This window comes from Bos grunniens, chromosome 8, assembly GCF_055505025.1.
Source record: "Bos grunniens cultivar Pamir isolate PY7600 chromosome 8, Bosgru_T2T1.0, whole genome shotgun sequence".
Classification (NCBI taxonomy): Eukaryota; Metazoa; Chordata; class Mammalia; order Artiodactyla; family Bovidae; genus Bos; species Bos grunniens.
Window position 1 is genome coordinate 4341550 of NC_141172.1, and position 27551 is coordinate 4369100.

General features: G+C 49.6%; 2 protein-coding genes and 1 long non-coding RNA gene across 3 annotated transcripts in view; 2 read left to right on the forward strand and 1 right to left on the reverse strand.

Moving 5' to 3' along the window:
• Nucleotides 1–4807: 4807 nt before the first annotated feature.
• On the reverse strand, nucleotides 4808–8162 carry HAND2 (heart and neural crest derivatives expressed 2). Its single transcript, XM_086414656.1, has 2 exons — nucleotides 7251–8162; nucleotides 4808–5918 (listed from the first exon to the last, which is right to left on the reverse strand). Exons 1-2 carry the CDS (start codon nucleotides 7803–7805, stop codon nucleotides 5820–5822), a joined length of 654 nt encoding a protein of 217 aa, XP_086270782.1. The 5' UTR covers nucleotides 7806–8162; the 3' UTR covers nucleotides 4808–5819.
• Nucleotides 8163–8167: 5 nt separating this feature from the next.
• Nucleotides 8168–16372, forward strand: LOC147366571 (uncharacterized). Its single transcript, XM_086414634.1, has 6 exons — nucleotides 8168–8317; nucleotides 8431–8690; nucleotides 9026–9054; nucleotides 9454–9566; nucleotides 15170–15292; nucleotides 15979–16372. Exons 1-4 carry the CDS (start codon nucleotides 8168–8170, stop codon nucleotides 9552–9554), a joined length of 540 nt encoding a protein of 179 aa, XP_086270760.1. The 3' UTR covers nucleotides 9555–9566; nucleotides 15170–15292; nucleotides 15979–16372.
• A 7299-nt stretch (nucleotides 16373–23671) lies between these two features.
• LOC147366572 (uncharacterized) overlaps nucleotides 23672–27551 on the forward strand; it is a 109217-nt gene continuing 105337 nt past the window's right edge. Inside the window, exon 1 of the long non-coding RNA XR_015169386.1 lies at nucleotides 23672–23769. This is a non-coding gene — a long non-coding RNA (uncharacterized LOC147366572). The remainder of the gene's footprint in view (nucleotides 23770–27551) is intronic.

Here is a 27551-nt window from a genome sequence, read left to right on the forward strand (position 1 = left end):
AGCTGCCCAAGGCATCCTTCCCTGGCAAATTGTCAGGGTTTGTGTCAAGGACATCTCCTGCGCGGGGAAGGGGAGGCAGGAGAGAGTCCAGAGCCTCAGATCCTTGGGCTGTAATAGCAGGTGCAAAGACGGAGGCCTGGAGAGACCTTCAGTTCCATCATCAGCGTCTCCCAGGCCGCCCAGCTGGGCAGAAACTCACTATTTTGACTCGAGGGGTGTAAGGGTCAAACGGGTCCCAGGAGGACGACCCGTCCCCCCCCCCACCCCTAAGAGCCACCTCCTCCTGGCAGCCCGACCTGCATGGGCACCGCTGCAGGGGCCGCAGCTGTTGGTGTAGGAGAGCAGCACCTCAGCGCAGGGATAGCGGAGGAGCGCGCGGTCGGGTCAGGACCAAAGGCTGGAGCCTTTCCCAGGCCAGAAGCATCAGACGCAGTGGGTTGGCAAATTTAAAGTGGGGACGGGCCCCGCCGAAGCGTTCACCGGCCCCACCTCATCTCAAAAAAAAAGAAAACAAGAACGTCTTCTGCACTAAAAATACATATTGAGAAAGTCCCCGCGCACAGACGGGCGGCGCGTTCCAGCTGCCGGCCTGGCCCGGGTGGACTTGGCCACGCGGCCGCCGATTACACCCAGCTTGGCTGGGATGGCTCCGAGCCGTCTGCCCTGACGTCAGCCCGGCTCCGGCCGCGCCGCGGCGAGATAGGCAGCGCGGCTGAGCGCGGGCGCGGCGCTAATCACTCCCAGATGGCCCTAATAGCGGAGATAAAGACGGACGGAGCGGCCGGGAATAAATTTGTAATCAGGGCTCTACCATCTGATCATCAAAGCGGCCCAACTGCTGGGAGAATTGGAAGGGAATGTGCGTGTGTGTATAGCGGGGGAGTCGGTTCAGCGGAGAGGCGGGGGCGCGCTCCTGCACCGGGGCTGGCTTGGGGAGGGTGAGAGGGGACAGGAGAGGACGCTCGTCCGTGTGCCTGGGAGTTCCTGCCCCGCGTCCTTGGACGGCCGACCCGCCGCCGCCTCTAGGGAGCTGAGCCTGGCCCCGGGACACCCGCTGCAGGCTGTGCGCGCTCGCAGTCCTCCTCTCCTAGAGCTGCCCCTCTCTTGCCAGTTAAACACTTGGTTCCCCCATTCATCCCCTCCCCCCGCCCCGTGGACGTAAATCCTACAGCTCGGCTGGGCTTCCGGGGAAACGGGCTGCCCCCGGCCTCGGGGCCTCTCCGGGGTCTTTCCTCCGAGGGGTGCGCGGGCTTCCACAGGCCTGGGCCCTCGTCGGCGCCCCCTCCTCGCGCGAGGATGTGGATGGACCCGAGGAGTCAAGCCGGGTCGAGCGAATGGGTCTCCTCAGGTCAACAGATTCGGACAAGACAGGCGGCGCCTAGGATCCCGATGCAGCCCTCCCTGGGGCACAGGCCCCGCGCCCCCTCTCCTGGGCCACTCAGCTCGTCACCTACCGCCAGTCCAGTGTCCAGATGCAGGCGCGTGGGTGGGACTCGCGCAGAGGGAGAGCGCGCGCGGCAGTGGAAGAGGAAGTCGGGAGCCACTAGCGCTGCTGAAGACAGGAAACGCTGAGCTGTTTCCCGCGCTTTGTAGAGCCACGGCTCAAACGCAGCGCCGGCTAGAGTGGTACCGCGTGCCTAGTGTACTGCCGCTGCACACACACGCGCCTCGGGCCCTAGCAGCTGGCTCCGGTTTTCTCTGGAAAACTAGTCTCTCGGAAGCAGCTCACATGCTTCCTTCGACTCTGTATGGCTTTGCATCTAGCTGTCTCCCTCGGCTCCCTATCCAGCGAAGTCCGGGTGCACACAACTCACTCCTCTGGCGACCTCAACCACGCCGGCCAGTCCCGGATGGCGGCCAGCAGTGATCCAGGTGAAGGGGCAGGAGTCCAGACGCCCTCCAGCCCAGACTCAAACGCACATTTTGTTTTCCAAGGGGCCTGCCTGCAGGCTCTGTCCCTGGCGCCAAGCCTGCGCCCACTTCAGGCAGGGCGGGGACGACCAGGCCTCCTGGTCGTGCTAGCCCAAAGAAGGGCAGCTTAGGTGAGAGGCTCACCTTTCCTACGTGCCCAGACCTATTGGCTAACAGACTGGGTGGTTGGGGTCGCCCACCGACCCCCTAGAGCGTGGTCCTGGGATTCAGAAGGCAAGAACTCCCAAGTGATCTTGCTGTCATCTTCTTGGCACTTCCACCTGAAAAAAACTCTGAAAGCCACAGTAAGTGTCCTGTCCTGGCGAAAAGTTCTGGAAAATTGCGGCTGGAAACAGGGTGTGTGGTCAGGTACCCCTCTGTCGAGTTTCCCAAATTACTTCCCAAGAAGTTGAGAATGGGTCTATTGGACACACGCGCGCGGGCGCGCGCCCGCGGCGGCGAGCCCTCGGCCCGCAGTGCTCCAGGGTTATCAGGCGCTCGGCCTGCGCGGCGGTCTGGGGCCCGTCCCTGACAACCAGATCCACCATCAATTTACCTTCCGCCGCCCCAGCTTCCCATTTAGCTTTTAACGTCAAATCCTGCATTTTTGTCGGCTCCGGCCTGTCTAGAGAGCTTGTGATTTCGCTGCAGGAGTGATTGCTTTTAACAAAATGGCAGCAACCACATTATCCAAGCAATTAAAACAGAGGCCTTTTAGCCAGTCCCACAAGGCAGGAGCTTGGGGGGAAAAATTTTTTTTTTTGGAAGCAAAGGAGAAAGGGAGTTAAAATGGAAAGAAATGTGTAGAAGAGAAAAGCATGGAAGCGTAGAAGAAACGCCTGCCTAGTCCACCACTTGGTGCCCTGGGACTTGACAACGTGGGACGACATGTGGGGTGTCTTGCGAGTTGAAGCGTCAGGTTAGGGGGATCGGCACCCCCCTGGGTATCGGGTCTGCTGGATGTCTGGCCCGTTGGGGTTGCCGGTGGGTTGGAAGGTCCAAGTGCTGGAGGTGTCCAAGCACTGGAGCTGCAAAGCCCTAGGAAGAGGCGCGGCCAGCGGGCAGGAGGGCAGCGCGGGGGCCCAGGCCAGACAAAAGAGGCTTTTCTGGAGCGCGGGTTTAAACGCACGTGCAGCAACCCGCGGCCTCGTAGCAACGGTGCTGCCGGGTGTTCTGATTCCCTCTGCTGGCTTTTAACAGACCAGAGAAAGTGTTAAACCCCCTAGAAATGCGTTAAGGCCCAGATGGCAAGGAAGACCAGCCAGCCCAGGCCCGCACGGGCACACAGGCACGTGAAGATAACTCCTGTTTTGAAAACCTCACTTCCTCCACCACCATACATTCCACGCCCTTGGTAAAAACTCCTTCCCTCCACCAGTAGGTTCTGGCATCTTTTCTCTAGAACGGATTAGCGTAAAGACGCAAAGGGCGGCAGGAGAGGGAGGGAGCCACTCGGTCAAACGGACAGGAATCCCAAGAGTAATAGAAAATCAGGGCGCGCCTCCCTCCGCCCCCCAGCGCTATAAACAAAGGCAAGTGTCTGTAAACACAACCCTGCGCCCACCACGTCGGCCCAGCGCCCGCTGACCCGAGGGGAGAAAGTTCAGATCGCTTTGGCCGAGTTGTTCTAACCCCGCGCCCTCACGTCGTCCGCCGCCCGCAGAAGAACCCCGCAGCGCCGCTCGGAAAGTCTGCAGCTTGGCTCTAGCGAACTCGCCGGGGGCCCCGGGGGGGGGGCTCAGAGGCGGCACCGGCCGGAGTGGGACCCCTGGGATGTAGGGGGAGAGTCAGTGCCCGGGGCCGGGGTGCGAACGAACATCACCCTGAGGATGGGTTCCAAGGTGGAAACCCTCTGGCAAGCCGCCCTCACAACAGATTTGAACGCGCGGCGTCTCATGAAACAAAACCGCTTTTTAATACGTTTTGCCTTTCTTCTCTCCCCCCCTGCGTACCCCCAATGCTTCCTCCTCCGCTCCCCTTCCCCAGCCTGCCGAGCCCTTTACGGCACTCGAGCTCCTCCAGCTCCTGGAGCAGAGATTCCGCTCCGACCAGGCCCGCGGGCGAAGGAGGCTGGAGACTTCCTCCCGGGAGGTGCCTAGACTCCCCGAGCCCGAACCTCCGGCCGCGGGATCAGCCCCGGCGGCTGGCAGCGGGGGAGGGAGCCCTTGGGCGGACTGGCCTGCGGCCGGGAGGACTACAGACACCGCGCGGTTAATATTGAGTTCCCTATAACGCCTTGTAAATCTAGCGCCAGCTTCACCCCTCTTTAAATCCTCGGTCGAGTTCGCGATTTCTTACTTGACGTAGAATTCCTTGTTACCTAATCATGGACTTTTTCCGAGGGCCCTCCCCCTCCCCCGGGCGGCTCAGAGGAGTCTCCCCCCCGCCCCCTCCACCTACCCCACATCGAGACGACCAGCAAAAACCTCCTCTTTTCCTTTCTCCTGGTCTTTTTTCCCCTTTACTTGGATGAAAGCCCTATATTTTGAATTAAAAACCCTAGACTAGCTCCTGCGGCTGCAATAAGGGCTAGGTTCCTCCCCAAAACTCCTCCACCGAAAATGGCTCCTCCAACAAAACCCGAAGCCCCTACCGCATGGCGTCTGGTTGATTTCAGGTTGATTTCAACCAGGACAACTTTCCACCTTTGGAGCATACGGCTTAGGCCTCTCTGCGGCCCAGACTCTCCTTCTACAGACCACTTGGTGCTTTTCTGGACGCAGAGACAGAGGGAAGGAGGCAGGACTCATGGAGCCCAGGCCCTTTGGCAGGACTTTCACCAAGGACATCTCTTTTTAAAGGGCTTCCTCGCCAGCCCTGCCTTCAAGGTTGCTCACGTTGATGACTGATCCGAACCACTGACTGTATCAAACAAAGTTAGAGGCAATCACGATAATTTAGTTTACTTCTGAATATTTTAAATATAATGAAAACAAATATAACAGTTTTGTTTTCAAAACTCTCTTGAGGTATCAACCATTAAAAGATAGGGGTTTTGTAAAAAAAAAAAAAAAAAACACACAGTGGTTTATTGAATACTTACAACGTTTACACCTTCAATATTAATTCCACTTAATTTTAGAGGACGGAAGTGCACAAAACAAGGAGCTGTTGGAAACATCTTCAAAGTGGGAACCACATCAGGTGGAACTGTGGCGCTAGACACTTACCCCCAACATACATGATAATAGTGGTGGTTTAGTTGCTAAGCCGTGTCCTACTCTTTTGCGACCCCATGGACTGTAGCCCGCCAGGCTCCTCTGTCCATGGGATTTTCCAGGCAAGAATACTGGAGTGGATTGCCATGTCCTTCTCCAGGGGATCTTTCCCACCCAGGGTTCGAACCCGAGTCTCCTACATTGGCAGGCGGATTCTTTACCGCCGAGCCAACAGGAAAGCCAAACGGACATGTTAGCCGCCCGTTTTCTGCTTTGAAATAAAACTTTATAATCCCCAGGAATATTTATATCCGAAGGCCAAGTATTAAAGATACACTTCACATACACACTAGTGTCCCGCTGTCTTTATCTGGAAGGGTTTAGGTAAGTGGAGAGGGAGCATCGCTGGTGTCTACACAGCAGGAGGAAACATTCACAAACAGAGACTCTACAAGACAACGACGGGATCCCTTACCACGAAGGAGTGTCCTCTTCATATTAAAATACGGAATGCTTTTCTTCAAATATCCACTTTTTTTTTTTTTTTGGAGGGGAAGGTGGGGATCGGATGCCTCGAAGGGGGGCAAAGAGAGGGAGGCACATTGCACATAAATAAACCGGATGATCCAAATGCAGGAAGTCCTCAGAGCGGAGCACGCAGAGCTTGCCTGGAGTCCTGGGTCTGCATCCAGCTCCTGGGCCCTGCTGGAGCTCTCCTTCTCTTCCTCCTCCTCCTCCTCCTCCTCTTCCTCACTGCTTGAGCTCCAGGGCCCAGACGTGCTGTGGCCAGCCCGTCCGGCCTTTGGTTTTCTTGTCGTTGCTGCTTACTGTGCTTTTCAAGATTTCATTCTGGGCAGAGAAGAGGTGAGGTGAGGGGGAGAAAAGTAGAAAGAGAAAATCAGAGAGGAGATCCGGTCCCACGCAACCCCCACGCTTTCCCGGCCAGAGAAGACAGTGAAAGAGCCAGCCAGGGACCGCGGGTGGGGTGGCCTCAAGTCCCAGCCCCTGCAGAAGAGCTAGGAAGGCTGGCGCTGTCCTAGTTACTGCCCAGGCCGACGTGCAGCGGCAGCACTCAACTCCCAGGTCGGCGAGTTTATAAACAACCACCCGTTTTCAAGTCGTTTATGGAGGAACTGGGGGCCTTCTCTCTAACTCCAGACGTAGGGGCGCGATCAGGGGTCGGCGCTCAGTCTGGTTTCCCTGTTTTCAATCGCAGTCCCAGACCCGCGCTCTAAGGCAGATGGGGAGAGGTGCCTCGGCCTCGGCCTGGGCCTGTCCGCCCAAAGCCTCCTAGGCCTCCTCCAAGGCCTCTGAAACCCCGGGCTACAGGAGATCCCTCGACTTTGCAGCAACAAAAGCGCCAAAGGCCCCAAGGAAGAAAACCTCGACAAATGGAATTATTTTCCAGGCTCTTCATGGCAGTAGCCCTGCTCTAAACTCCACCACCTATGGGCACCTGGTCAGGAACCTGAGAAAACTGATTTTCAGTTATAACTTTGTGTTACTGTTCAGAACAATGACAATGACTATGATAATATTTACTATTTGTCTTAAAATGTAAAGGCCCATGCAAACAAAAGCAGAAATACGCAGGAAGAATCCTCATCTGGGAAGTCACGTTTTAACATCACTGCCAGAGAGAAACTGAGCTGAATTTTGAAGTACTTATGTTCACCTTCACGTCTTCCCGGCATAGTAATCAGAACCACAGCAAAAACTCTTAGAATCAGTGGCTGCCTGGTTCTCAAGAAGAGGAAACGCAACCAGTAGTGAAATAACTGGAATCAAGTGCTTCTGAGCAACTTATTTTACAAACATCTGAAAGCAAGAGCGGACTGGAGGCCGAATGAAGGCTCGAAAGGACGAGGAAAGAGGGGTCCAGGCCAGTACGATCGAAAGATCAAGCTGGAGTTCGCGAGGCCCGCCCTAAGTGCCTGGGGGCGCGGCGATAACCCGGGAAGAAGATCGCCAGCGCAAAACATCCCTCTTAACCTCCTCCGCATGCTGACACCCTCCCCCGGCCTCTCTGCTTCTGCGGGACCTTCTGACCACAACCTGGTGCAAGCAACTTGGCTCAGGGCGCTGCCAGAGAACGCGGCGGGCCATCGTTCAGCCCAGCTGGAAAGAGACCGGGATCCCCGCTCCCCCGCACCCCACTGCCCTCTGCCGCCTGGTACTGACCAGCTCCTTCTTCCTCTTCTCTTCTTTCACATCTGTCTTCTTGATCTCTGCCTTGAAGGCCTCCGCCTCGCCATTCTGGTCGTCCTTGGCCAGCAGGTCCATGAGGTAGGCGATGTAGCTGGTGGCCAGGCGCAGAGTCTTGATCTTAGAGAGCTTGGTGTCGGCGGGCACGTTGGGGATGCACTCACGCAGCTCTGCGAAGGCGCTGTTGATGCTCTGAGTCCTACGCCGCTCCTTGCGGTTGGCGGTGCCCCGGCGCTTCACCGGGCGCGGCCCCCCCAGGCCTGGGGGCCCAGCGCCCGGCGGCACCCCCCCGTAATGGGAGTGGTCCAGGCTGGCGGCGCCGCTGGCGTACTCGGGGCTGTAGGACAGGGCCATGCTGTAATCGGGGGGCGACATCTCGGGGTGGCCGATGAGCCAGCCGTGGAAGTAGGGGTTCTCCTCGTGGCTGCAGCGGCTGGCGGCCGCGGCGGCAGCAGCGGCGGCGGCGGCGGCGAACGGATAGCCCTCATGATGCACCACCGGGTGGTGGGGGAAGCCCCCCACCAGACTCATCTCGCCCTCCGCGCCCCTCCACGCGCCCCAGCGTGCGCGCAGCCCTGCCGCGCCCTCGGCCCGGGCCCCCGCTTCGGCGCTCCGCGGCCTCCCCCACCCCCCACCCCCCAGCCCCCGGGCGCCCGGGCCGGCCCGGCAGCCGCAGAGGGGGCTGCTGCAGCCCGGGCCCCGGCCCCCCGCCTGGCCCGCCGGGCCCGCCTCAGCAGCGCCGCGGCCGCCGGCTCCCCATAGGGCGCGGCGAGCTGGTCCCGGCACCGTGCGCCCCTGGCCGCCGCCGCCGCCGGCTCCCGCCTTGCTCCACGGCCCGCGCGCAGACTCCTGCTTCCCGGGCGGCTGCGGGCAGGCACAGTCCTCTGGAGCTCATGCAAAGGTGCCCCGGCTCCCGCGGGGCTGCTCGGTGGAGTCGCCGGGCTCCGCGCCCCGGCCGCGTGCCCGGCGCCGCGGCTACTCGCAGTCCCGGGGCGAGTCCAAAGCCGCGGCTGGAGGAGCCGGCCCGGCTCTGCAAGGAGGCGGTAGGGTCGGCTGCTCACTGTGAAGCTACCTCCATGCGACCCTCCTCTTCCCGCCCCTTCCCCTCCCCCCCACCAGCCTGATCTGGATTCTTGTGCGCTTATTGTTTTAATGAAATTTTTGGTTGTTGTTTTGGTCCTTGAACGTGATTTTAGCTGCGAATAACGTGTTCCGCGCTCCTCTCGGGCTCCCTCGGAGGGTTTTCAGAGAGGTCTCAGTGCATCCATTTTCTCAGATCCTCTCCTTTCCGGGGAAGGATCTGGGCCCTGCAGGCCCCTGGAGCGCGAAGGCGGCGGCTACGGCGCGGAGGGCTCTGCGCGGCGGCCGTGGGAGCTCCCGGACAGCGGCGGCGGCGTCGGCGGCGGCAGTTCTCCGGTACTGGACGCCGTAAGGGGAGGAAGCGGATTTTCCCAGCAAGATCTCCATGTACAGCTACATCTTTAGGGCCGCTCGGGTTAATATATGTCGTCAGAGGCTCCTCACGCCAATCCCGGGGCGGCGGGGGCGGCGCCTCGCGCTCTCCGCAATAAAACTTTTTGATGTTCTTGTTGCTAATTGCCGAGGTCCTCGTCCAGGATTGGCTGCCCCTTCATAACCAGAAGATAATTAAAACGAGGGTGGGGGGAGCAGGGTTAAAAAAACTTTTTTATCAGCCGGAGGTTAATGCAAGTGTTTAACAGATGCTTCACTATTAAATATTTTCCCCCCAGGTCTCAAATACTGAAGAATCTTAAACCAGGTACGGTATTACTCCGCTTTCTTTTCTGGTTAAAAAAAAGGAAGCAGATACTGCTTTTCGAAGTGTTTTGTAGGTAACAGAGGCAAGAGCAGAGCAGCAGGCGCAGTTCTGTGCTGGGCGGGAGAGAGGCAGAGGGCGGCGGCCCCCCTCCCAACCACCCCCCGGGAGGTGCGTCTCCGGCCGGCCGAGGCGGGCGCGGGGCGCAGGGCAAGGCTGCGGCTTTGACCTGGGCACAGACTGGAAACGCGCGTCTCTGCGTCGCTGGACTTACCCACCTCGTTACCCAGGCCAGGGCCCTCTTGGGGAGCTTGTGTTATAGTGGCTACTTTTGGAAATCGTGGTGAAGACCCCGGGACCAACGGTCAAGATTGTAAATACTCTTATTTCGATGTTCTGCAGGGACGCCAGCCCTAGCGCAGACCTTGGGCGGTTTCAAAGCGCAGGGCACCTCGATTCCCCGAATTTGTTGTGTGGCCGGTATCGGTGTTCCCCAGGTTTAACTAGCCTGTCTGGTAAGTAACTGAATATTTTTTACAGCGTGTTCAGAGCTTATTTTTCAGTTTTTATGAACAAACATATAAATACATCTCCGCATTCCTACCTCTCCCATAAAAGCGGGCATGTGTGGAAAGCAGGTTTAGTTATCGGAGGGGAACCATTAAACACCAGTTTAAGAGGCAGGCCGGGAGGACGGCTCGTGGATGTTTAGACTGCTGGCCTTGGTGATCTTGAACACATTAGAACGGAAAATGGATCTCCACTTGTAAGTCACCGGGCCGCAGGGCACCGGGACCGCGGCGCCCGAGTGGCTTCAGCCGTTTTGAGAAGAGGTTGGGGATTGGGGAGGGGGGTGGACGATGGCAGGAGCTGAAATGATCCCGGGGGTTGGCCGGCAGCCTTGGACCGAGGCTGATGTGGAGCTGAAGATTCCGCCCGAAGGGTCGGTGTGGAAAAGAGTGTCAACAGGAGCCCAAGGGCCGTAAATTAGAGGGAGCCCACGCGGGGTGTGCCTGCGCCAGCACGGGCGCTGCGGCCTGGGACTCGCTGCTGGGCCTTGCCAGGCTCTACCGGAGGAGACCAAGCACCCCACGGTGGGCTTCGTCCCAGGGAGGCAGGCAGAGTCAGGCCCCAGGCTGCAGAGTCCCATTCCAAGGACTTGGTAAGGACAGTCCTTTGCTTGCGTGCTGCCCACTCTTTGGTGGGTACAGGCTTGGGGATGGAAGGCCTGGTCTGCAGGAATAGAGGGCAGGGTTTGGGGGTACCCAGAGCCCTGGGCACAGCTTTGACAAACATGTTTTAGGTTTTCTGTGGCCAGGCTGTAGGAGAAGAAAAGGAACCCAGAGGGGGCTGTAGAAAGTTGGCTGAGCGTCACCACGAGGGCCCATCCTGTCCCTTCAGCAAAGGGTCAGTTTTCTGGGATGCCCCCAGCAGAGGTCTTGAAACCGAGAATAGGGGTGGGGAGTGGCTAAAACCAGGTATGCTGGGCCCTTTGGGCTCAGAACAAAAAGCCACCTAGAGCTTCGAACCTCCACCTTAGGCAGGTCTGCAGTTTGGAGCACAAGGACAGTCTTTTAAAGACCTTGTTCTTCAAGAAAGAAGATGGGTAGTGTGGTCAGGGTCCGGTCTGCATTTTCACCAGAAAGGTAAACCCTGAATGTGTAAATACTGGTAGTTCAATTCTCTGACATTTGATACATTAAAATAAAGAAGTCTGTTTATAAAAACACATCTAGGCCTTGAGAGCAGATAGACAAAAGTAAGGTGATTGCACCCAGATAAAAAAAACACAGGCTTTCCTGCCAGAGGGAGTTTGGGAAATTGAAAGGAGGCGGAAGAGGCCAGGCAGAGGGCTGAGCTGGGGATTGAGGTGCAGTGTCTACCAGGGATGAGTGGCCTTCGTGGCAAAGGCATCTGGACTCGCCACTTCCAGCCTTCCTCGTGCTCTTTTAATCGAAACAAACAAAAAAATGGACAAAACCCCTCATGGTCCCAGAGAGCCTGGCAAGTGATAAAAGACATGGACAACATGGGACAGGAAAAAAAAGTCGTAAAAGATGCTAATCTGAACCTCGGTCTTCCCTGACAGTGTCATTATCAGTTAATTAATGTGATCCAAGGGTCCAGGACTTCATGAATCTCAGAAAGCCAAAATGCAGAGGCGTATGGCCCCGGAAGCAGGGGACAAGTGGGAGAACTCTAGGATCCCAAAGGGGCTGAGTTCCACTCTGGGTATACAGCCAACTGAGTCCACTTTTTTATCTCCGTCTCTCTTTGGGACTTTTTGCTGCTTCTCTGGTGGGCTGCTAGATTACTCTGCTGCCGTGAAAAGCTGTGAGGCAAAGATGCCACGTCAGATGTGCCCCCAGTTTAGACGCCTCGTGCCTTCTGGGGCACTAGTGATGGAGATGATGGTAGTGGTGGTGATGGATGGGCAGTGGGAGAAGAAAGGTAGGAGGCAGAAGTTCCTGGTTTCCTGGTCCAGACCCCATCCTGGGGTATTCTACGGTAGCCTCTGGTGTTCTGCTCTGGGAAAGGGGACACATGCTCCAGGGGCTCCCGAGCAGCTAAGAAGTTGCTGGCTTGGGGCCGCCTGGGTTGCCTGTAGGAGGAATCCTGCAAAGGTGAGGGTGTGCTAACTACTTGCCTTCCTCTGAGGCCCTGAGCTAAGATGCAGCCAGTCTTTCCAAGGTGGGGAGACCAATTCATGGGTTGGGGGGACAGCCCTGATTTTGGGGGAATGTTTGAGATCCTTGTAACTGATGATATACGCACCGAGCTGCACATCACAACTGCCTTCTTCAGCTAAGCAGACAGAACTGGGGTCCAACATTTATTTTGGGCCTGTGTCTCTTGTCTCTTTTCCCCTCACTCCCACCCCCTTGCCTAGAAAAGGGTCCAAGGGCACGGGGTTGGTGGGGGGAGGGCACTGATGCCCTGGCAAACATTCTGGGCTTGTGAGATATTACTTTAAAAATCAATCTGCTTTAAACTAAATATTTTCTTAAAAACTTCAGTCTGTTTTAAGGGAGAATACAGATCTTTTCAAGGTATTTATTATTTCAAAGGCAAGGGCAGTTTGTATCTTGTGTTTTGCTCATGAGAACTCAAAATAAACTGGACCTGAAAAGAACCAGGCCGGAGGGCCATAAACACACATTTTATGTTTACGGGAATTATGGCTCAATTCCCCTCAGTGTTTTTCAAGTCTCGTTTTACCTTATTTTCCTAACCGATGTAGTAGAAGTGACTCTGGGCATTCCTGTTAATCTCTATAATGCTATTATGGGAGGGGAACCCCAGAACATGCCAAGAACCCCAGAAAGAACATCCAACCCAGAAGATGGGAGAAAAAACAATGTATTCTTGAAGGTGTCCCCCCGGCCTCACCTGTCTAAGGGTGCTGCTTCTTCTGACACCCTGACTGCTTTGCATTTCTGTCCCTCCAAGGGTGTGGTTGCGTGGTGCATACTAGCCACTTAGCCCCAGACCCAACCACTAGAACAAGGCGCATTGTCCAAATGGTGGGCAAGAGTCCCCCTCTAACAGGGAGGGGCTTGTGGTCCCCACCTTCTGGTTTACCTTTTGGCAAGTAACAGTGGGCCCAGAAACGTGGTGGTGCTCCTGGTACACATTTCCAAAGTGGAATCACGTTTGATCAGACTCATGTCTGTTTGAGAAACGAAGGGCAGGAAGGGCTGCCCTTGGCTCCTTTCAGGTTTCATTTCTTCTGAGCGTTTTCTTGTTGAGTTTTGGGGCGGGGATGGCGTATCTGTGAGGGTGCCCTCATCCCTCCTCTTTTCCATCCGAGCAGAGAGCAGAGCTGTGCAGACGGGGCAGGAGAGGCTGCTGCAGCTGCAGTGCCAACTGTGGTGGGGCTCATGGCTTCTTGTTGATTAGGAAACAGTTAAGTCAGTGGAGAAAATTGGAACTTGCTGGGTGTTTGTAAATCCCCCCCTTCTCTCTCTCTTTCCTCTCCCTCTCTCTTTACCTCCTCCCCCTTCTCTCTTTTCCTCCTTACTAATTTGTCTGCCAGCAATGCTTGGATTTATAAGGTTTTTTGGTGTCACAGAAGCTGAAAGAGATGAAGAGCAAGATACTGTTTCATCCTTAAGTCAGATTCTTTAAGAAAAATATTTTTAATTGATATATAATTGACATATAACATTGTGTACAATACTTAAGGTGGACACTGTACAGGAAACGTCTGAATGCCCACTATATAGACAGTGGGAATTGCATCTTTTCCAAATAATCTCTGACTAGATCTTCATATGAACTGGCAAGTGTGCTGATGCTCTGGAGGGTCTTTATTGATCGGGGGAACTCAGTCCTTTGCTGGGTACCCACATTTGCCCACGTTTGTCTGTAAAGCTAAATTCCTTACTCAGACTGAAGGGAACAAAAGATAATGCACGTGAAGGGGGCTCCCTCCAGGCTGCATGATGTATAAGTGGGAAGTGTTATTAATGAAATTCTGGTGATCCAAAGAAGTACGACAGATTTGATCTTTGCTAGTCTGTAAATAGAGGTGGAGGTGAGAGCAAAAGTGGTGTAAGAAAATACACCGCACAGGATTTATGTTAACTGCTCATTCACATTCTTGTTTCAATCACATCACCTACACATACAAGCAATATATTCTTCCAAGCCGGGAGGAAAGCTGTCGACATTCAGAAGAGGAAGTAATTGTAATTTTGCATACACACTCGAAGGGAACGGTAAAGAATAGACTTCAACTAGTCTGCCAGACAGTCTGGGGTTCAGAATAAAATTTGAAAGCAAATGTCAGTTTAACATTCGGGGCTTTGGACAAACCACTTATGTGACTGAAGGATCTGTTAGCAGCCCCAGTGCATTCCCAGTGCTAACTGCAGTATGGTTCGCATTCCTAGGAAGTCCTGTTCTGAAGCCTCCTTTGCAAGTTCATAAAGAGATTTCTGGCAGTTTCTTCCAAACCCTTGCTTCTTTCTTCCAGGGCCTTTGCTTCTAGGCGAGGGCTCACCATGATGGCTGAGTTTCAGGTTAACAAAAAGAAACCGTTTTATCGTCAATATTAATGGCAAACCTCGATTTTTACAAGGCTTGGGTTTAGCAGATCAAAAGCAGCTTGGCTTAATTTCTCAATATTCTCTGGAGCTTAGACAATTAACTGCAATTTTCCTCCTAATGAAATGACACAGAAAAAGTTAGTGATCGAAAACGTTGAAAGTAGTCTTTCAGCAGTGTTTTTCTTTTTTTAAAAAAATACCAGTGTACAACATATCAGAATCTAAAACACTTGTCCACTGAAGCTGAGCTGTGGTTTGAAGGAAGCCTCTTTAAGAAAATGTGTGGGCAGAGTGTCTTCACTTGCAATGCCACGAGCCTGTTCAGCTCTGCATTCCTTGCTTGCCTTTTTGGATCCAGCAGACTGAGGTCTCCCTGGTAATTTGGGTACACCGAGTCTCCAGTTAATGACAGATAATCAGCCTTTGGGTCATTCGGTCATTCTCCTATTACAAACCCCTCCTGCTCTCTCTGATCTCCTTTCAAACTAAATTTCACACAAACAAATAAAGCAAGACAGGGACAAGTTCTTTTAAAAAAAGAGAGAGAAGGAGAAATATTAGAAACTCCTGATACAGAACGCCAGGCTAGGAAACGCAAGCTAAAAGAGGATAGAAAAGAACATCTTATCCAAATGAACATGTTGTGTACAAAACATTAAAGGAAAAGGCTCTGGTTTCTGTTAAAGTGACAGAAAATTAAAATAAAAATAATTGCAGGCAGAAAAGTTATAAACAGAGAAGGCAGGGTGCTTGCTGGAAATGCGCAGCACAAGGAGGCGAATTTGTTGTTACAGATTATACATCTGCCGCGTGACTGGAGAGGTGTGACTTAGTTCCATTTTCCAGAAGAGAACGCTTTTCTTTTTAATACTTGTGTGAGTGCCCACTTAAGTCAACACAGGCCAAAACCTCGAGGAACGAAAAAATGGAATTGCATTCTGCTTTGCAAAACATCCAACTTCAAACGAAGGAATTGGTTGCATGCAGAAAAAGCAGAATTCCATTCAGAAAACACTGAGCAGCTCCACTGGACGCCTGTGACTGATGCTTTTTTGTTTTGCTGACAGAAAGCGCACATCATTCTGGGAGAAGTACCACCGAAACCAGTTCTCCCTGCCCCTCGAGGGTCTCCATTTTCCCAGTCCACCTCTGCCTGGGACTCCAGAAAGACAAACTTCCGATGCGCCAAGGTACATCTCTGACCAGATTCCTCGGGAAAAACTGGGAATGTGTGGCACTAATAGCCCTGGGGAGAGTGCCCCAATGCCATGTTCCTGCTGGGCCTGCCCCTAACAGGCCCTGCTGGCCCAAGTCCAGGCCTCCTGAAGGGTCAAAGTCTTGCCTCTGGTGTCACCTGCAAGCCCTAGATTTTCAGTCCTAAGGGAGACTGAAACTTTGGCTCAGGACTTGATTAACTCACATTCTCTACGTTAGAGGGGCAGCCGGGGATCAACAGGTGGTGACCCCCACATTGTCCCCAGCTGTAGGTCTGGCACCCCTTGACTTGCCAGCAGAGCTGGCAAACAACTTATCTCTCTCCCATGTTAAAGAATCCACACTTCCTGGTTTCTTCTAGACCCAGCGTAAATGCCACCTCCTCCAGGAAGCCTTTCCAGGTTTGGCTTCCCTCCTTTCTGCTCCAGCAAATCAGGTCTCCCTTCTGAACTCTGTTCTGGTACCCAACCCTCCCCGCCCCTCCCCCCCTCATCTTCTCTCTGGTAGCTATCCGGGCACACACCTTTCTCCTTCTGTGACTGTGGGTTCCCTGAGAACCCAGTCAAGCCACTGAATCCAGTGTGTGCTTAAACAGCTGTGTAAAGGATGAGTTTCGCGTATCCCAATGGCAATCGGATTGCAATTTTCTTTGTTTTGAAAGCGACCAGAGCTAGTGCCGGAGGCGGACATCGTCTCGCAGGGAACCGACCTCATCACCAAGTCCTTGGGAGAAGCGGGGAGAAAGCTGCTTGGATGGACCGCGCATCCAAGGGCTCCGGGACGCCGGCGTGGGATGGAGAAGAGGGGGACCAGCCTGGCCTGGCCTCCCCTGGGCCCTCCACCTCCTGAGCTGCCAAGCCAGAGCCCGCTGGGCGGGCACAGGCTCCCAAAGGACTGGTTTTCTCTAAGCCTTGGTGTCCGCATCTGAGCAATGGGGTATTGAAGCTGGCTGCGAGGATGCGCTCGGAGTTGAATGAGACCAAGGCGCGCACGGGGCTGGACGCTGAACACACGGGCTTTTTCTACGCACAATAAATGTGTGTGTGTGTTTTCTCTTCCCGCCTCTTGAGTGTCTAGCCTTCCCTTTCAGCCGCCTGGGACCCCCAGTCGGGGGTTTTGTCGGAGGGCGCCGCGGGGCCGAGGGGCCGAGGGGAGGAGGGAGATGCGGGCGCGGGCGGAGTTCAGGCCGCGGCTGCCGGGGAGCTCGCCGCGCGGGGCGGGACCGGACGGATCCCTGCTCCCCCTCCTACCCTCTCTGGGCTCCAGGGCTTTTGCCTGAAGCGGGTAGGAAGGGGTTAAAGGCGCCCCTCCCCCTCCCCCGCCCGCGCCCTCCCGCCCCAGCTCTTTCTTCCCGAAGTCTCATTAGGGAACCCTCCGCGCTATTTTCAACATTTCCTCAATCAAGGGCCTTTAAATAGAGCTGCACAAACAAATTGGCGGCAAAAGCGTAGATCTTGTCACGATTGAGACCGACCCAATATTTCAGCCTTGTTTGCTTTGCAATTACGGACAGGCTTTTGGCTACGGTGCCACCGGGGCAAATCGGCCGCCGCCCGCTTTCTCTCGGCACCGGGCGGCGGAGGAAGGACCCGCGGGGCCGGCGCGGGGCGAGGAGAATGCGGGGAGGGGGCCGGGGCTGCAGGGCCGAGCTCTGGGGCTTTTCCTTCCCGGTGGAGCGGCTGGGGCGCACGCGGTGTTAACGCGCCGGACAGTGCACACGTGGATTCCAGTGTCTCCACTTGCCCAGCTTCCTTTCTCCCCTCTTCCGCTCCACTTTTTTGCATCCCATCCAGTTTTCCTCCTGCACTTCTAGGCGGTTACCGGATTTAACTCTCTCTCTCTCTCTCTCTCGCTAGCCTACTCGGTCCCGTTTTCCTTGGCCACTTATTCTGGTTTGATTTTGTGCGCAAAGTCACTTTAACTCGGCTGCAGGAGGATGAGGCTCCGAGGCCTTTGGCGGTGCTCCCGGGGGCGTGGGGCCGCCCACCCCTTCTTCAACCTGCGCCTTGGGCCACAGCGGGCCAGCGAGCTGGTCTCAGCAGAACAGTAGTTAACTCGAATCAGGTCCTAAGCCTGATATTTCACAGACAATTAAATCTTGGCTGCTGTTTCATAAAATTGTAATATTTACCCCTGTTTTATACCGAGGAGCACTTTTAAAGTCAAAAACAAATACTACATTTCCAAAGGAAAATATGATAATAAATCTCTTTTTTATGGATTCTCTCTGCATAAGTGGAAACCACATGATTTAACTCCTGGACACCACCCCCCCCCCCCCGCCCCCGCCCCACTGCCCCCAATTCAGGCGCAGCTGAAGTTACACAGATACCGGCTTTTAATACACATTCTCCGTGTTGGGGGGGAGGTACCTGCGTTTGTCACGTTCAGTATAGTTTCCAAGGTTTCACATCCCATCCTAACCCGTGTAGCTGAGTGCAACAGGGATTATAATATAATTAGGTCTGGGTTGTGAGGTCCATTTTCACCGAGATTCTAGAAAGATGGGCATGCCAGGCAATTAATCCGTAGCTTCATACTACTTTCTAAATGACTACCCTTTTCCTACCCCTGTCCAGGTGAGAAAGTTGAGGCTGAGAAATAGTTTTATAAAACTCTGAGGTACATGTTAAAATATGCTTCTGTATTATTTAAAAATGCATAAGACTCTACATTTATTTGCGAGTGGTTATAAAAGAAATTCATAGCTGTTCTTGCCAATTAATCTCTTTTATGCTCTATTTTTTTGTTGTTGTTGTTTATAACCATACCTTCCTTCTTCAAAATTAATTTCCTATAGTCATGTTTTGGTTTTCGACTTTATTGAAAGGAAACTTCAGAAATGAAGGTTTCATGAAATTGTGTGATGCAAAGTCACAGAATAATGTTTCAAGTCCATGAGTTATGCACACCCACATGCATATCTCATGCAATTTTCTATCTGAGATTGCTTTAGTATTTCTAGAAGAAACACAAAGCATTAGTTAGAAAGGGTACCATTTCATAAGAATTCTTCCTTCACCAGAAGAATTGGTCTGACATATTATTCAGTGCACAAATTATATTACTTTCATGTGTGTTAATCTGTTTGGTATTAAAACTGCTAGCGTCTTTTAACCATTAACATGTTTTACCACTCCACTTTCAAATTCGTGATCTCAGATAATTATAAAGATTTTGATGTTAATCCCACATTAAGTGAACAGCTATGAAAATACCCTGAGAGCATTATTATACTTACATAAATGCCAGCGAACATAATTGTACAGGGAACACAATTACTTTTTTATCTGCCATTATCCTATGGGGATATGCATTCACTTCTTTCTTAATCAGAGCAGTTTTCAATGACTTTTTAACACAGCATTTTTTCAACACAACATTTTGCATTGCCTACAAACCACAAGCAACTTTGTCCTGACAGATACATGTTTTTCTTTCATTGTTATTCATTAGCTTCTTTGCAAACTCACTAAAATAGAATAATATAAAAATATAAATAATTATTAGACTCTACATATTTATTTGGTTTAGCTAATGTTATTAAAATAAAAAACATGTGCCTGGCATATAAATGTTTCTTTAAGAATTCTTTTTTGGATGCATAGTTATTATTTTTTAAACCAACTCAGACTTTCAAGTACTGACTTTTTGCCTCTAAACAGGCATTGCATTGTTTTAAACAGTAGCTCCTGGAACAGTACTACCCTTTCGTATTTTAGACTTCCAAACAATTGGAATTGGATAAATACTTTCAGCTGGGAGCACTTTCCTAATACCTTTGTAGGTAACACGAGTCCCTCCTTGTGCTGGGTGACCAACAGCGCACTGGACATTCAGATTCTACCCTTTGCAGCCCCCACCAGAAAATGGAGTTTTCCTCTAAGATGGCTGTGGTCCATCTAAAAAAAAAATTCTATGAAGATGTAAAATCAGAGAAAATGAGTGAGTGATTTTTCTCATGACAGTTATGAAGTGATGGCTTAAAGAGGGATGCAAAAGACAAGACAGGAGGAATGCAGAAACATAAAGTCTGAAAAAGAAAAGTTTCCTTTGGCAAGGTCTGGCTTTCTCTATAAACAGAAAAGGCATAAATTGCATCCACATAACCAAATAGGTTGGGTTTTGTTTTCGGTTTTTCAAATCCGTGATTTCTAAGATAGATTTTTCACTGAGTGAAGAAGCCCCCAAGAATGGAGGTAAATTCTTGGTATAGAAAATTCTAGCTGTCTTGATTTTTTTTTTTTTTGAATGTGAACCATTTTTAAAGTCTTTATTGATTTTGTCACAATTGGTTCTGCTTTATGTTTTGGTTTTGTGGCCAAGAGGCTTATGGGGTCTTAGCTACCTGTCCAGTGATCAAACCCTCAACCCTTGTATTGGAAGGCGAAGTCCTGTCTACTGGACCACCAAGGGAAGTCCCACTATTTAATTTTTAATATTGGGTTAAAATATAAGGATCTTTAACTCACTATACCACTGTTTTTTCCCTAAATGAATGCATTTTGTCACAACTGGTGTCAAAAAGCATGTCTTTCCCCCCTCAAATTGGTGTAAAACTGGAGTAATAAAGTATATCCATGAGATGATTTCCATAAATTCCTACTTGTGGAGAAAAAGGTGAAAAAAAAAAAAAAAGCCTTTACAGGAAGAAACCAGGCACCTTTGACTGTTATTAATCTGAGATAAAAAAGCAAGAAACTGCCTCCTTACATTCCCAGTAACTCTTTGTGCTTTTCTAAACATTGTTAAGTTCTCTGTATCTTTTGCTGTTCAAGATGATGTCAGCAATAAAATTACAGAATCTAATCAAGTGGTTATTTTTGCTTTATTACAAATATAAATTATATGTGGGCTGTTGAAGTGCTTTTTCTTTGCTGAATTTTTCTTTTTTCAGATAGAGTGATGTTTAATGAAGTGTTTATAAGGATAAATATGATAGTTTATCAGGGATAAAATAGCCACATCAAGAAAATAGCATTTGAGTCCACGTGGTGTAGACTGTGCTTTGTAAATGTAGTGTTTTTAAAATCACAAAAAGATAACATTGGAGAACTCAAGTATCCCTAATGTACACAGGCAGGAACTATCTGATATGTGGAAATAACTAAATCACATCCTGAATTTTTCTCATTGCCTTGAATTCCAGGGGGTTTAACTTATAATCTCAGATACATCTGGGCAAATAGGAAGCCAGATTCATTTTATTGTATTATTATTTATACCCTGCTTCATGTTATTTACAGCAGTCTTTTTTCAAGGATTGATACGATAAAATTTTCACAAAATCTGTTTATAAAAATAGCTCCTATAAATATAATTCTAATTTATTTGGTTTATTACAATGTCAGTGAAGTACTCCTCTAAATATCTGATCCCAGGATGAAGCAAAGTCACATTTGGAATGAGACAAGTTTTAGAAATTAAGTTTGAATACATTGTAAAGAAATATTATTAATAATACATACAAATAAAAGCTATTATTATGCATGTAAGGTAGCATAATATAGTGATTAAGACTGAGTCTCTGGAGTTGTAGGCAGACCCTTTATTTTTTTAAACTCTTTGGCCACACCCCTCAGCATGTGGGATCTTAGATTCCCCACCAGGGATTGAACCCATGCCCCTTGCGTTTGAAGCTCAGAGTCTTAACCACTGGAATACCAGGTAAGTCCCTGGAGGCACAAAATTGCATGTTGACTAGAGCAGCTGTCAGCATATGATCTTGAGAAAATTAGTGCACCATTATTAGCTTCAGTTACTCCATCTGGTACAAGGTGGATAAAACTTGTGAGATGATTATATGAGGCTCTTAACTGAGGGTCTGGCATACAGTAAATGCTTAATAAGCACTAGGTAAAGCCATACAACATTAAAGAGTGGCATGCCAAGTACCTTCCTGAAAGTCATGGAATGTGGGAGTGTTGACAGCCCATGGACTTCACAGAGATTTGTGTGAGGGGTCTGCACTGGCTTCCAGACCTCAAGGTTGACAGGGTGAAGGTAAAGACTTTTGTCTGTCTTTAGAGGCTCTAGAAAGGTATGAGGAGGTGGTCTTAGCGAGAGCACCCGTCAAACTAGCAGAGGAGATCTACCTTAATGCCATCTTGGCCACGTGTGGTAGTCTACTGCTGTCTAAACTGGGGAAAACGAAACCTTGAAGAAGTCAGATACCCTAACTCAGTGGTCTCCTGCCTGTTTGAGTTGTGCACCCCAAGAGTAAAACATGTACATTTATTGGCAAATCATGTATCTGTACTACTTTACTGACATCATATGTACATTATGCTGCTGCTGCTAAGTCGCTTCAGTCGTGTCCGACTCTGTGGGACCCCATAGACGGCAGCCAACCAGGCTCTCCGGTCCCTGGGATTCTCCAGGCAAGAACACTGGAGTGGGTTGCCATTTCCTTCTCCAATGCATGAAAGACAAAAGTGAAAGTGAAGTCGCTCAGTCGTGTCCGACTCTTAGGGACCCCATAGACTGCAGCCTTCCAGGCTCCTCTGTCCATGGGATTTTCCAGGCAAGAGTACTGGAGTGGGGTGCCATTGCCATCTCCGTTATATACATTATAAACCCATACAAAAGCTAAGGGTTTCCCACGTGGCTCAGTGATAAAGAATCAGCTTACCAATGTAGGAGACACAGGAGATTCGGGTTCTATCGCTGGGTTGGGAAGATCCCCTGGAGAAGGAAATGGCAACCCACTCCAGTATTCTTGCCTGGGAAATCCCATGGACAGAGGAATCTGGCAGTCTACAGTCCACAGGGTTGAAAAAGAGTCGGACAAAACTGAGCACAGTCTTCTCTTACAAAAGCTAAACTAAGAAAGAGCAAGATAAAGTAAACAATAGGTTTAAATATTTTAAGGTGAGATTGAACCTTACAGCTGTGGTGGAAAATCTACGTTTTAAATAGTCTTGGTGATTTACTGTTGGATTCATGTTGTCTGTGCTTGCCTTGTTTCATAGCTTTAGGACTGAAGTGCTTAACACAGAGAAAGAGCAGTATCAATTCTCTCATTTTCTCCTTGATATTTTATGCCTATGTACTTTGAATTCAGAGAATGCAATGGCACCCCACTCCGGTACTCTTGCCTGGAAAATCCCATGGATGGAGGAGCCTGGTGGGCTGCAGTCCATGGGGTTGCTGGGAGTCGGACACGACTGAGCGACTTCACTTTCACTTTTCACTTTCATGCATTGGAGAAGGAAATGGCAACCCACTCTGGTGTTCTTGCCTGGAGAATCCCAGGGACGGGGGAACCTGTTGGGCTGCCGTCTATGGGGTCGCACAGGGTTGGACACGACTGAAGCGACTTAGCAGAAGCAGCAGCACTTTGAATTATCTTCAATCAAAGATTCCTTGTAGGAATCTTTTAAAGCCCTTTGTTGAAGTTTAGTTTAGTTAAAACTGGATTATATAATCTGCTTCTACCCAGCTGAGCCAGATAAACCATAACCTATCTCAGTCCATGTGAGCTTGTGGTGGTGTTACTGAGTCCAAGCTCATATTGCTCACCACGGGACAGAACAATAAATTGAGAGATCAGTTATTGGGGCAAAGAATAATGACTTTATTTGGCACATTAGCAGACAGAATGTTGGACTAGTGTCCCAAAGAGCCATCTTACCTGAGTTCGAATTCAGGCTTCTTTAACTAAAAGGGAAGGGGTGTTTGCCTGGCTGTTGTGAACTTCTTGCTGCTGAAATCCTTTGTTCCTCAACTGTCCTCCTAGGTATGGTCACAATGTTCCTACAAACCTTCAACAAGGCAAATGTTATTCTCTGTTCTGCAACTTCTTATCTCTATATGAGGGGGAAAGTGTTATACCTTAAAAGATCGGAGCGTTGAGATGGCTATCCAGTATCTCTTGGCTATAGGCAACATTCTTTTAGTGATTAACTTGTAGGCAAAAGCAATAGGATACCAATGTTAAAGGAAAAGAAACAGATCCAATATGGAGTCAGATTTGTTCTCTATTACAGTGGGGGTACTCTTAGCCCCTTTGCCTTTGAGATCTCCCCTATCCCTGGGTGCCTCGGGCAACTGTTGATGAGAACCAAGTGAGGTTGTTGGTGAACTCATTTCTGATTGTTTATATGAAAACAAATACAAAGGGAATTTGTGTTCTGGTCCTCTTGCACCCCCTTCTCTGGGGCATCACTGTCCTAGACTCCGAAGTCATTGTGGTTCCTGCCATTTTTCTACCTTGACGTCTGATGGCAGAATGAATGAGACCCTTTAGTGTCCTGGACTTTGTTTTCTATAACTTGCCTTCCTCTACTAGCCACATCAACATGTTACAAATTGCTTTTACATATTTCTTTCATTTGAACTCTCTTCCCAACCCAGGGATCGAACCCAGGTCTCCTGCATTGCAGGTGGATTCTTTACCGTCTGAGCCACCAAGGAAGCCCTTTCATTTGAACTCAGTACCTCTGGAAGGCAGGTAAAGTAGGTCTGATTCTGTTCCTCTGTTCATGGGATTCTCCAGGCAAGAGCACTGGAGTGGGTTGCCACGCCCTCCTCCAGGGTTCTTCCCCATCCAGGGATCAAACGGTATCTCCTGCATTGCAGATGAATTCTGTACCAACTGAGCCACCAGGGAAGCCCCTTTCCTGTGCTCTATATACACATTATTACTTTACTTGAAAGAGTTAGTTTTTACATATCAGGAAATTGAGGTCCAGAGATGTTAAGTAATTTGTCTAATATGCACAGTATGCCTGTATGTTTAAGTTGTAGAGTTTAAACAAAAGTAAGCTGATGTTAAAATATATGGATATATATATGGATATATGTAACATATATATGTGTGTTGGCATATATATATGCCAAATATATATATATTTAATCCCTTGTAATGTTAAAAATAACAAAATATGTTAAATTTGGAAGACTTGCCAGCAGTTTTTGCCCTAAACTGGATCTCTGGCTTTGGCTAAAAATTAACTATGCCAATACCACATGCTAATGAAGATGCAGAGAAACTGGATCACTCTTACACTGCTTGTGGGGAGAAAAATGGGACAGCCGAAGGAAGACAGCTTGGCAGTTTCTTTTAATAAAAAGTAAACGTGCAACTACTGTATGACTCAGCAATTGCACTTTTGAGCCTGTATCCCAGCTCAGTGAAGACTTAGGTTCACATTGAAACCTGTGCAAGATTGTTTATTGCAGCTTTATTCACAGTAGCTCCAAACTGGAAACAACTCAGAGGACCTTCAAAGGACACTCAAATGGTTCACCATTTTGTTAGCAGTCAAGTATGTGCTGTTAATCATAGTACATCCATACCATGGAATGCATGTGTGTGTGCTAAGTTGCTTCAGTCGTGTCTGACTCCTCGTGACCGACCCTATGGACTGTAGCCTGCCAGACTCCACTGTCTGTGGATTTCTCCAGGCAAGAATACTGAAGCAGGTTGCCATGCCTTTCTCCAGAGGATCTTCCCGACTCAGGGTTCACACTCACATCTCTTATATCTCCTGCATTTGCAGGTGGGTTCTTTACTACTAGCACCACCTGGGAAGCATACTGTGAAATACTACTCAGCAATATAAAGGAATAAATTATTGATCACCTCAACAACTCAAATTCATCTCCTAAGAATTATGCCGGGTGGAAAAGTCACCCCCAAATTGTTACATACTGTCCGGTTCCATTTATATAACATTTGTAAGTGGCAAAATTATAGAAGTGGAGAAAAGATTTGTGGTAACTAGGGGTTAAGGAGTGGCAGGAATGGAGGGAATAAAATAAAGTTAAAAAGTGGGCTGCCCGTCAGTGAATTCAATCCCATGCCTTCTGGATCACCTGCAAACTGAGGAAGATTGAGCTGTGAGGTATGAACTTGAAGGATGACAATGTGACACCACGAAAACTCTTCCAAACCCATTCCCTTTGATTTTTATTACTGACTGTAATGAGTTCTTACTGCTGTGTTGGTGCTGCTGCTGCTAAGTCGTTTCAGTCGTGTCCGACTCTGTGCGACCCCATAGACAGCAGCCCATTAGGCTCCTCTGTCCCTGGGATTCTCCAGGCAAGAATACTGGAGTGGGTTGCCATTTCCTTCTCCAGTGCATGAAAGTAAAAAGTGAAAGTGAAGTCGCTCAGTCGTGTCCGACTCTTAGCGACCCCATGGACTGCAGCCTACCAGGCTCTTCCGTCCATGGGATCTTCCAGGCAAGAGTACTGGAGTGAGGTGCCATTGCCTTCTCCTTCTTACTGCTGTGTTAGGGGAGCAAAAGATGCCATCTTTTTTATCATAGAACTTCTGCTTTGTAAACCATGGTGTATATATATTTTTTAATCTATTGGGATTTGCACGTTAGAGGATGAAACCAGACTGATTGTCTCAATCTATGTTTAAGTCAGAGAAGAGTTTTTATTACCTTGCTTTTTTCTTTTCTACTTATTTTTCTTTTTTCCTTCTTCTATTACTATTTGACCCCGTAGTTCCCCATATTGTACTATGTAATTTGGAAAACAACGTGTGCATATTATAAATGGAATTAGCAATGTCCTTTACAAAAATTTTATTCATTTTGGCTGTGCTCAGTCTTCATTGCAGCATGCCTGCTTAGTTGTGGCAAGTGGGATCTTAGTTCTCCAGCCAGAGATGGAGCCTGTGTTCCCTGCGTTGGGAGTACAGAGCTCATCCACTGGACCACCAGGGAAGTCCCAGTAATATCCTTCTTAAAATGGGAAATATAGAGATAAACTGAGTCTCTGACAGTACTATATGTTTGCAGTATGCCTGTATGCTCTTTCTTTTGGAGAGGAGTAGTGAGATTGTAACTAAAACAAAAAGCCTATTGATGGTTTGTGGAGAATATAAGTAACAGCAGTATTGCAGGGGGCTGGTCTGGCTTTCCCAGGCCACCAGCGTGGTCCCAGGGCCTCTACCAACACCTGACAATGCTGGAGAGTGATTTAGTCACTGCAGAGGAGCTGCCTTCATGACAAATAGGGGTTAAATTGTGAGAATTTCAGGACACATTTTGGGGAAGGATTAAATAAATCAGGGGACTTGCTGACAGCAAATAGTATCTTTGAGTGGCTGATTTGAAACACAGAATCAGAGAATTGAGATGAATCCCAGGTGGTCGTTGGGAGCTGGAAAAAGTCCCAATAGTTGGCTGACTTGAATCTCAGCTCCATCTCAGCATCATTAAGTAGGCTTTAAGTGGTCCTTATAAGTTATCATCTTAAGAAAAGATTATGCAAAATACAATGGTGGGATCGAGGGAACGATATTTGGAGTTCATTTAAATGATTTCCCTGGTAGTGGTGGCAAAGGAAGAGACCTTTTGACAATCTCTCCAATTCCATGACTGTATTACTATAACACATCTTTCCTGAGGAACTTAAACATGCATTCAGTTTTTAGCTGTCAGAATGAAAATGATTTTTGAAAATTCTAACAATGCATTTATGCATTTATTCTACTACAATGATGAACAATAAACTTTATTCAAGGATGCCATCGTTGGATGTTGAAATTGAATCATTTTAACTCAACTAGTTCATCATGGAATGAGGGATGCCAAGAAAGTTGATTAGTACCACAAAGCCTGAAAAAAAAAAAAGAAAAAGGACATTTCCAGCTGCTTACCAGGAGGAAGCGGCATGGGGGAGGCGGCAAGGGCTGTGTGAGACAGGTGAACACCAGGCAGGGAACAAAAGCTTCACATCTAATTCCACCTCGATTCAAGAGACTTTAGAATGTCTGGGCCACCTCACTTCATAGTTTTCCCAGATCAAATAGATAAAGGAAAAACAGAACAAAAACGGAAAACAAGCAAACTCCTGAAACCAACAGCAACACAACGAAAACTTTAATACAAGCCAAAACAAAAACTGGGCTTTTATGAGCTTGACTTGGGGTCAGGAAAAGAATGATAAACTTTGGAGAGGAAGAAAGAAATCATCAAAGCCAAGAGAAGCTCAAAGTGAAGTTTAATAGCAGCTATCGTGTTGCACCCAAGCCTGTACCACTCCTGCCACAGCTGTTTCGTTTTAAGATGCTCCAGTTCCTGATTTGCTCACACAACCCTCCACAGTGACCAAGACACACACACCCAGGCACCCGGGCCATCCAAAGTACCCGGAAGCCCCCAGAGGATGACCGTAGGGGCAGCATGTGTGGAGATGGGAAACCCAATATAGCAGTTAGCTGAATCACGTTTGGGGTCAAGCCCAATGAACAATTAGCAACATCAGGGATCT